This window comes from Ranitomeya imitator, chromosome 8 (genome assembly GCF_032444005.1).
Source record: "Ranitomeya imitator isolate aRanImi1 chromosome 8, aRanImi1.pri, whole genome shotgun sequence".
NCBI lineage: Eukaryota > Metazoa > Chordata > Amphibia > Anura > Dendrobatidae > Ranitomeya > Ranitomeya imitator.
This window is the reverse complement of record NC_091289.1, coordinates 57,956,992-57,967,737: the sequence shown is the minus strand read 5'-3', so window position 1 is coordinate 57,967,737 and position 10,746 is coordinate 57,956,992. Positions and strand designations below refer to the sequence as shown.

General features: G+C 45.4%; 1 protein-coding gene across 1 annotated transcript; it reads right to left on the bottom strand.

Moving 5' to 3' along the window:
- Positions 1–5,122: 5,122 nt before the first annotated feature.
- On the bottom strand, positions 5,123–8,485 carry LOC138647739 (mediator of RNA polymerase II transcription subunit 15-like). The gene is made up of 3 exons (XM_069736989.1): positions 8,244–8,485; positions 6,526–6,683; positions 5,123–6,410 (listed from the first exon to the last, which is right to left on the bottom strand). Exons 2-3 carry the CDS (start codon positions 6,537–6,539, stop codon positions 5,180–5,182), a joined length of 1,245 nt encoding a protein of 414 aa, XP_069593090.1. The 5' UTR covers positions 6,540–6,683; positions 8,244–8,485; the 3' UTR covers positions 5,123–5,179.
- Positions 8,486–10,746: the final 2,261 nt, after the last annotated feature.

Sequence of the window (10,746 nt, the reverse complement as noted above, 5' to 3'; positions counted from 1 at the left end):
ATAGAGGTCAGAGCACATACAGTGATCTGACAATAACCCAAAAACATAGAACGAGCTCTGAGACGTGGGAACTCTGTTGACCGCAATCCCTGATCCTCTCCAACAAACACTAGAGGCAGCCGTGGATTGCGCCTAACGCTCCCTATGCAACTCGGCACAGCCTGAGAAACTAGCTAGCCTGAAGATAGAAAATAAGCCTACCTTGCCTCAGAGAAATACCCCAAAGGAAAAGGCAGCCCCCCACATATAATGACTGTGAGTTAAGATGAAAAGACAAACGTAGAGATGAAATAGATTTAGCAAAGTGAGGCCCGACTTTCTAAACAGAGCGAGGATAGGAAAGGTAACTTTGCGGTCAACACAAAACCCTAAAAACCACGCAAAGGGGGCAAAAAGACCCTCCGTACCGAACTAACGGCACGGAGGTACACCCTCTGCGTCCCAGAGCTTCCAGCAAACAAATAGAAAAGCTGGACAGAAAAAAAAACAAACAAAATAGCAAAGGAAAACTTAGCTATGCAGAGCAGCAGGCCACAGGAACGATCCAGGAGGAAAACAAGTCCAATACTGGAACATTGACAGGAAGCCAGGATCAAAGCACTAGGTGGAGTTAAGTAGAGCAGCACCTAACGACCTCACCACATCACCTGAGGGAGGAAACTCAGAAGCCGCAGTACCACTTCCCTCCACCAACGGAAGCTCACAGAGAGAATCAGCAGAAGTACCACTTGTGACCACAGGAGGGAGCTCTGCCACAGAATTCACAACAGTCGTTGTCTTGTTGGAAGATGAAATGACGACCCATCTTAAGATCCTTGATGGAGGAGTGGAGGTTCTTGGCCAAAATCTCCAGGTAGGCTGTGCTATCCATCTTCCCATGGATGCAGACCAGATGGCCAGGCCCCTTGGCTGAGAAACAGCCCCACAGCATGATGCTGCCACCACCATGCTTGACTGTAGGGATGGTATTCTTGGGGTCGTATGCAGTGCCATCCAGTCTCCAAACATCACGTGTGTGGTTGGCACCAAAGATCTCGATCTTGGTCTCATCAGACCAGAGAACCTTGAACCAGTCAGTCTCAGAGTCCTCCAAGTGATCATGAGCAAACTGTAGACGAGCCTTGACATGACGCTTTGAAAGTAAAGGTACCTTACGGGCTCGTCTGGAACGGAGACCATTGCGGTGGAGTACGTTACTTATGGTATTGACTGAAACCAATGTCCCCACTGCCATGAGATCTTCCCGGAGCTCCTTCCTTGTTGTCCTTGGGTTAGCCTTGACTCTTCGGACAAGCCTGGCCTCGGCACGGGAGGAAACTTTCAAAGGCTGTCCAGGCCGTGGAAGGCTAACAGTAGTTCCATAAGCCTTCCACTTCCGGATGATGCTCCCAACAGTGGAGACAGGTAGGCCCAACTCCTTGGAAAGGGTTTTGTACCCCTTGCCAGCCTTGTGACCCTCCACGATCTTGTCTCTGATGGCCTTGGAATGATCCTTTGTCTTTCCCATGTTGACCATGTATGAGTGCTGTTCACAAGTTTGGGGAGGGTCTTAAATAGTCAGAAAAGGCTGGAGAAAGAGATAATTAATCCAAACATGTGAAGCTCATTGTTCTTTGTGCCTGAACTACTTCTTAATACTTTAGGGGAACCAAACAGAATTCTGGTGGGTTGAGGGGTTGAATAATAAATGACCCTCTGAAAAGACTTTTCACAATTTAAAAAAAAAATAAACAAAGAAATAACATTCTTTTTTGCTGCAGTGCATTTCACACTTCCAGGCTGATCTACAGTCCAAATGTCACAATGCCAAGTTAATTCCAAATGTGTAAACCTGCTAAATCTGCAGGGGGTTGAATACTACTTGTAGGCACTGTATATTTACCTTCATTTGCGGTGAGGTGCCCTCTGCTGGTTGTTCCTCGAGCGTGGGAACTTTCCTAGAAAGCTCCCAGGCTCGAGTTCATATGAGGACAACCAGCAGAGGGCGCCCTCATATGAACTCGAGCCTGGGAGCTTTCTAGGAAAGTTCCCACTCTCAAGGAACAACCAGCAGAGGGCGCCTCACCGCAAATGAAGGTAAATATAGGTCATTGACCTACTCTACCTTCATTCCCCGGGGTTTTGCAGCCAAGAGCACCGCTGCATTAGCAGAGCTCCTGGCTGTAAAATGTTTTAACCCCTCAGATGGATTTACATTGTGGGACGTTACAGATCTTCGGAAGGTATGTATATTGTTGGTTTATTATTTTTTATTTGTTAAACAGCGAGGGTCTTCAGAAGGATTGAGCGTGGAATAAAATATTACAACAACCTTTGTTTTTATTTCATTAAAATACTTTTTAATAATGGGTTTGTGTTTTTTTTAACCCTTTACTAGTATTGGATTAATAATGGATAGGTGTCATAATTGACGCCTCTCCATTATTAATTTGGCTTAATGTCACCTTACAATAGCAAGGTGGCATTAACCCTTCATTACCCCATATCCCACCGCTACACAGGAATAGGAAGAGAGTGGCCAAGTGCCAGAATAGGCGCATCTTCCAGATGTGCCTTTTCTGGGGTGGCTGGGGGCAGATGTTTTTAGCCGGGGGGGGGGGGGGGGGGCAATAACCATGGACCCTCTCCAGGCTATTAATATCTGCCCTCAGTCACTGGCTACTCTGCCGGAGAAAATTGCGCGGGAGCCCACGCCAATTTTTTCCGCCATGTAACCCTTTAATAGCTAGAAAGCCCAAATTTTGCATAGACACACTACTAACATTAGTAGTGTGGAATATGCAAAAAAAAGGGGGATATGAGATGGTTTACTGTATGTAAACCATGTCTCATATCATGTCGGGTTTAGGAAGGAGATAGCTTTAAAGCCGGTAATTCAATTGCCGGCTTTTGCTATCTCGCGCTGTATGAAATAATAATATGTATACATATATGTGTCTCACTGACAGAATAGGTATATATATATATATATATACCTATTCTATGTGTACACATTTATTCTACCTATTCTACTGTAAGCTGTCAGTGTGATTTTACTGTACACCGCACTGAATTACCGGCTTTTCTAACACCGCTGTGTATTTCTCGCAAGTCACACTGCTGGTCCGTGTGTAATCCGTATTTTTCGGGCTTCCATAGACTTTCATTGGCGTTTTTTTGCACAATACGGTGACAAACGCAGCATGCTGCAATTTTCTACGGCCGTAGAAAGCCGTATAAGACTGCTTTCACACATCAGGTTTTTTGCTGGATGCCGGATGCGGCGTCGCGCCGCATCACCGGATCCGTTTTTTTAATAGAAGCCGGAAGCAACCGGATGAGCCAGATCCGTTTTTTTAGCCGGATCAGGTGTCCGGATCCGGTGAAAAAACGGATCCGGCTCATCCGGTTGCCTCCGGTTTTTCCGTTTTTTTACGGATCCGGCTTTAAAAAACGCCCCCTGAAAGGCTAAAAAGGTGATTGGCCGGCTGAAAACTATATATACAATGTTCTTAACATCTGTGACGGGTTGGAGAAGAGCAAGATGGATGGCATTATTGCAAAGATTCTGCAGAACAACGTGGACTTCATCACAGAGGCGAATCGATTAAAAGCTATTGTGATTGAGAAAGAGGAAGAGAGACAGCGTGTCATGCGTCTGCGACGACGCCGTTTGTGGATCCACCCCATCACGGCACAGAGAATGACCCGGGGAGTCTTTTCAACGTTGTATATGGAGCTTCGAGGTGACCCTGAAAAGATTTTCAGCTATGTTCGGATGAAAGCGGAGAACTTTGATATATTGGTGGAGCGGGTTCAACATCTGATAAGAAGGAGTGATACCTATTGCCGATTCTCCATTACCCCGGCTGAGCGTCTGATGGTCACTCTTCGGTAAGCATTCTTTTGAATCAACTTTTGTTGTGGACTCTTTATTTGATATTTTGAATTTGTAGTAATTTCTGCCTTCCTTTTCTTCATAGATTCCTAGCAACCGGTGAATCCCTGTCTTCCCTACATTTTCAATTCAGACTGGGCATTTCCACAATATCAGGAATAGTGAGGCACACTTGCCGTGCACTGTGGGACTGTCTGCATGAAGAATACATTCCACATCCCACAATGCAGACATGGTTGGAAGTAGCTGACAGATTCCTGGAAGTGTGCCAGTTTCCCAATTGCTTGGGTGCGGTGGACGGGAAACAGATCCGTATCGTGAAACCGGCTGGTTCTGGATCTCCGTATTTCAACTACAAGAAGTACTTTTCCATCGTGCTGATGGCCATCGCCGATGCGGATTACAAATTTGTAGCGGTGGACATTGGGGCGTATGGCCGTTCTAATGATTCGCAAGTTTTCAAACTGTCTTCTATGGGGCGGCATTTATATGGACAAACCTTTCAATTCCCCCCCCCCCCCAAGACCACTGCCTCAAACCTCTGTGCCACCAATGCCATTTGTATGTGTTGGGGATGAAGCTTTTCCGCTTTCAGAGCATCTTTTGAAACCCTACTCCAGCCGTGGTTTAACCAATACTAAAAGAATTTTCAACTACAGACTCACACGTGCAAGGAGAATGGTGGAGTGTGCGTTTGGGATCCTAACCGCCAAATGGAGAGTTCTCTTGACATCCATAAACTTAAAGACAGACACTGTGGATGAGGTAGTGAAAGCGTGTGTTGTCCTACACAGTTATGTTATATCCGAGGAACAGCTTTCCATTGAGGACCACTCTGCCGAAACCACCTTGATGGATTATAGCAACCAGACATACAGAAGTTCTGCCACAGTTTCCAGAATACGGGATCACTTTGCAGAATATTTTATTTCACCCCAAGGAAGAATACACTGGCAGGATGATAGAGTTTAAACACTTTGTATGTACCTAGTAATAACTTTAACCTTTACCCATGTTGTGTACCAGTTTGGTTTTTACCCTCATGTTGCGTACCTGTTTGGGTTTACCTTTTACCCATGTTGCGTACCCGTTTGGGTTTACCTTTTATCAATGTTGGGTACCTGTTTGAGTTTATTTTTAAACCAAGATGTGCATCTGTTTGGGTTTTACCCAAAGTACTACTGTTACCAATAAACCTTGTTTAACAAAAGTGTTATTTGTCCCTAAAGAATAAATACAAGAGAGTTTTCAACCAAAAAGTTTTATTAACATAATTAAACAACACGCTAAAAAAAGGGGTAACTAAATGTTTTCATACGTCGGGGTGGAGATACTATCGGAGGCACTGTCTGATAGGGACACTTCGACAGTGGGAGTGTGGAGAGAGGAATGTGATGGTGGTGGAGAATGTTCAACGGTTAGGGGTGAAGGAGTGGAGAAAGCTATTGAGCGGGTGGACAAGAAAGTGGGATTGGGGTTAGAAATTTGGTAGGATGGAGGGGTGTAGGAAATGTTTTGTGAGGATTGGGTGGCAGAATGAGTGATGTGTGTAGAAGATGTTTGGGAAGAGGGTGATAGAGTCTGTTGGAAGTGGGCAGGGAGAGGAGGCGAGGATGAAGTAGATGTGAAGTTGTATGGGTCAGGATCATCATATGGGTGGGAAGTGGCACGGGCGGGAGGCTGGTAGTGTGGATGGTGGGAAGGGGCACGAGGCTGGTAGTGTGGATGGTGGGAAGGGGCACGGGGCTGGTGGTGTGGCTGGTGGGAAGGGGCACGGGAACGCTGAAAGTGTTGTGGCTGTTGGGATGGGGCACGATGTGGATGATGGCGAGGTGGGCGGGATGGGGCACGGTCAGTTTGATGATACGGGTCAGGAGGATGGTACTGGCTGTAGTGGTGGACAGTGGAGGAAGGGGGGCCAGTTGGAGGATGGTTGGAAAGACTATCTGCTCTAGAGGCAATTAGCGCTAGAGTAGACTGGCAGGATTCCATTACTTGCATCTGCTGAGAAGTAGATAGAGTCTCCATTTGCTCAAGCACCGACTGAAAAAAAGTGTTGTTCGGTGACTGTTTTGCCTCTGAACGCATCGTTACCAGAAGTGTATGCATCTCGAGCGTACTTTTATTTATGAAATTGAATCCTGCAGCCATTTGCTCAGACAAAACTTTCAGACAGTTCTGGAACGATGCATTCAGGTGCAAGAACTCGGGAGCATAACTATGTACCTGACCCCTCTGGCGAAACCGCCCCGATGCTACAGGTGTACTAGAGGTGGCTGCAGCAGAGGGGTGGGGTACAGGAAACGCTATGTTCTCACCAGCAGCTACATGCAATGGAACCGGCCAGGATGCTCCAGCGCTCGTGGATGGGAAAGAGGGATCAGTAGAGTGGGAAGGTTCAGAGTGGGAAGGTGCAGAGTGGGAAGGTGCAGAGGGTTCCTCACTGTCAAAGTGTCCCTCGGTGGCGGCCTCCTGAGGGATTGCCCCAGAAGTGTTCAATTGTGCTGCAGGCTCCCGAGTGCTCCCAACGGTACTGTGGAAAAAGAGAGAAACAAACAATTAATATACTGTCATTGCATGGCCCTGGCTGAAAGAGCAAAAGAGGTTAGACATGTAAAACATTAGTGCATGTGGTGGGTAATATTTACCTTCGGGTGACCATCGTTGACCTGAGGAACGACAGGGCCCTTGCGTATTTGTACGTGCTACTGCGTCCTCCAGATCCACTCGGGGGCCCGCATCTCTTTATTGAACTCCTTCTTAAAGCGATCCCTGATCGACCGCCACCTTTTCACAATCCGCTCACCTGTTAAAAAAGGAGAAAGACAACTTGGTTAGAAACAGCATTTTAGAAATCGCTGTTTGACGAACTAATATGGGGGTGGGGAAACCCAAGGTTTAAACAAGAAACTTTGCAGAGGCCAAAGGCGGAAGGGGGCTTGGCGCTCCCTAACCCTTGGGTATATTTTTATCAGCACAATGCCAGCATATTGGAGGATGGGGGGAGGAGATGGGAAAGGGGCAATTGCCCAGTAGTTTGAGTTATTTGATGGGAAAATGGCCTCTGGGTGAGAGTTTGGAAGGGGGGCAATTTTTGAAACTGGGTTCTCGGTTTCCTACTGTTCTCCTAATTCATAAGGTATGGTAAAAAGTTAAACAGATTAGGGGTGTCACAGGCCTTACCAAATACTCACCTATATGGGATAATATAAACGTGCAAGAATTTAAGCAAATGGAAGGATTTGTGCCCTGGAGAGAGGCAGGAATTAGAAGGATGGGTCAGCTAATGGGTCATTCGTGGAGTGACAAACAGAATTCCAGTTATCACATTTAAATTTATATCATTATAAAAGAATTCAGCATGCGTATCGGTCGCAATGTCGGAAAAAACTTATTGAGATCCAGATTGATATCACGCTGGCTTCCATTTTGGAGAACAGCGGGACAAGGGGGGCAATTTCAGAAGTGTATAGAGATTTATTATTCACCTTTCTAGCCAAACATCCCATCAAGTCTAGAGTGAAATGGGAAGCTGAATTGGGAGAGATAAATGATAATAGATGGGAATCTATTTTAGAATATGTGACTAAGATCTCTATGAGCGAACCTGGGTGGATGTCTCAATTATACGTGATTCATAGAGCTTACAGAACTCCCGATAGACTGTTCAAGATGGGTTTGAGGTCTGATTCCGAGTGTCCACGATGTTCGCAGGAACGGGCAGACATGTTACACATGCTGTGGCACTGCCCTAGATTGTCTGCCTTCTGGACAGTTGTGTTGAATCGGATTGAATTGATATATAGGTGCGTCATTCCCAGAGACCCTTTGGTCTGTATATTAGGTTATGTGGAAGAAATAGCAGCGGTCTCTATGGTTAAACTGGTGATTGCTAGACTGTTATTCATAGCAAGGAAATTGATAGCTCGGTTCTGGATCAGGTAGGACCCTCCGACTAGACGAGACTTTCTTACGCAGGCGGACCATATAATTTTATTGGAAAAAAAGTATCTATACTAAGAGAAATAAACTAGATGTATTTCAAAAGATTTGGCAGCCATGGATAAAATGGAATTAGAATTGTGGGGAGGATGCATAATGGTATAGATGATGTTCATACTATACAATTGTATTTGAATTGGGGAAGGAATATCGGATGGGAATTTGGGAAAGCATTAAAGGGGTCTCGAAGGGGGGAAAGGGAGGGAAAAGGGGGGGGAGTTATGTTCATAAAATATATGATTATCTGTGAATAACAGCTTGATGTCATTTGTTATCATTGATTTTCCTTAATAAAAATTTATCTGATTAAAAAAAGAAACAGCATTTTAGAATGCATCACCAAAACTGAACTGAGGATACTTACGTTCTTGAATCTGGGCCTGAACATCTAGGTCCTCCCACCTCGGTATCAGTTCACAGCAGATTTGCCCCCAGAGTCGACGGGTCACTGAGAGATCAGCATGGCGGCGGTCACCCATATTCCACAACGGCTCCCTGTCTCTGACAAGATCGATGAGGAGGTCAATATCAAGGCCGACCTCCTCACCGTCCGAATCTGGAGCACGCTGTGAAACTTGTTTGAAAAGGGGGAAAAAAATTAACAACAAATTTGAAACATTGCTAACCTCCACCCAAAAAATAACAAAAAACCTACACGACGGCGGCCGCCACCACATGAATGTCGCCGACGACCCTGGGAGCCACTGTAAGGACCTATTGTTTGGGCACCAGATTCAGAACTCTAGAAGAGAAAAATAAAAAATTATGTGCTTGTTGGTAGCCATTCTATGTGTCATGTGATATATATGTTTTGTATGTGTTGTGTGAGGTTTGAAAGTATCAGTTTCTATGTATTTTGTTGTAAGAATCTAGTGTTATGTTTTGTGTGTAGTGTAGGGTGTGTTTCCGCAATACATCACAGATACATACCAATTGTGAGCCCTCTCCGTGTGTTTCTCCACCCCTTCCCTCACCTTCGGGGACCACCTCTTCTCCTGGGGAGTCAGCCTCATCAACTTCCTACGATGAAAGATAAAAAAATACAGGATACACACACACACACACACACACCTTAGGTTCATACTTACCTCTGTGCGTTGACGGCGCGGACGGCGAGGAGGAAGAGGGCTCCCCGAAGACATGGCTGCAGGCTCTGGGCTCTGTGGCAGGCTCTGGGCTCTGTGGCAGGCTCTGGGCTCTGTGGCTGGCTCTCGGCTCTGTGGCAGGCTCTCAGCTCTCTGGCAGGTTTCTGGCTCCTTCCGTCGTGGCAGGGTGTTGGCTCTTCTGCTTTTGGGCTGGAAATGGCTGAAGGCCTCATGGCCCTGCTTTATATATAGTCCAGGGGGCTGATCAAAGTTTTTTGAGCATGCTCAGTGTAAAAAGCCGGATCCGACTTTTTCCGGATCCGGCGCTTTCCGGCGTCCATAGACATGCATTGTTGTAAAAAGCCGGAAAGGCCGGATCCGGCCTTTCCGGCTTTTTCGCCGGAGACAAAAAACGTTACAGTAGACGTTTTTTCCAGACGCCGGAATCGACTTGACGCCGGATCTGGCATCAGACCGGAAGGAATGCTGGCCAGATCCGGTTTTCTATTCCGTTTTTTATCGGAAGAGCCGGAATTCGCCTGAAACAAAAAACCTGATGTGTGAAAGCAGCCTTATACTGATCAGTAAAATACGGCAGATAGGAGCAGGGGCATAGAGAATAATTGGGATGTTTGTTAGGCGTGTTTTACGGACGTATTTTATGCGCTCATAAGTCCGTAAAACTCGCTAGTGTGACGCCGGCCTTACACCGCTGCGTATTTCTCGCAAGTCACACTGTTGGTCCGTGTGTAATCCGTATTTTTCTGGCCCCCATAGACTTTCATTGGCGCATTTTTTGCGCAATACGGTGACAAACGCAGCATGCTGCGATTTTCTACGGCCGTAGAAGACCGTATAATACGGATCAGTAAAATACGGCAGATAGGAGCTGGGCCATAGAGAATCATTGTACCGTATGCAATCCGTATTTTCTGCACCGCTCATATGTCCGTAAAACACGCTAGTGTGACGCCGGCCTAAGGCAAAAATTTTCGAGAAAGATAAACTTAGGGATTCACTGTTTATTTGAAATGTAAAGTTATTATATAGGAATGTATGAATTAACATTGTTGAAAACAGAATTACATTTTTAAGCTTTGTTTTTCTTGCTGGAAAAAGTTCATATTAATGACAAACTTATTTTCAGAGTTGCATCAAGTTCTTCTTAGGGATTCAGTGTTTATTTCCAATTCAAAGTTACTATATAGAAATTTTACAACCAAGACACAGAATGAACAGTGGACGGCACTAGAGAAGCACAAATCAGTATGGACCTTGACTCTTTGAAGGATATCCGAAAAACACACAGGTGGCACGACTGCTCTGGGTGTGCGGTGCTCTGCACTGATAAGCAATCCACAGTAAATTAAATGAAACAAGAAAAGAACACAGTGCGGCACTCACTCTTTTGAAGCTGTGTAATCGTGCTCTTTATTGGTGAAAAATATATAAAACATCCGTTAGGACATCAGGTCTGCAGGAGGGTGCGGAGGTGGAGTGTGGACGACGGCCGTTTCGCACGGTATGTGCTTCAACGGGTCCAGTATATATATAGAAATGTATGGGTTTGCCTTGTTGAAAACGCAATTAAAGTTTAACCTCCGCTAATTTATTTTTAAATAGAGTGAAGTGGAAAGCTAAAATAGATTCAAAAAATTCAACTTTAGAAAAAAAACTACCATATGCATAGGTATGGCAGAATATGGCGCATAAAGACTGAATCCCTAAAAAGATCCTAATGAAACTTGGAAGATAACGTTGTTGTACTAATATGAACTAATT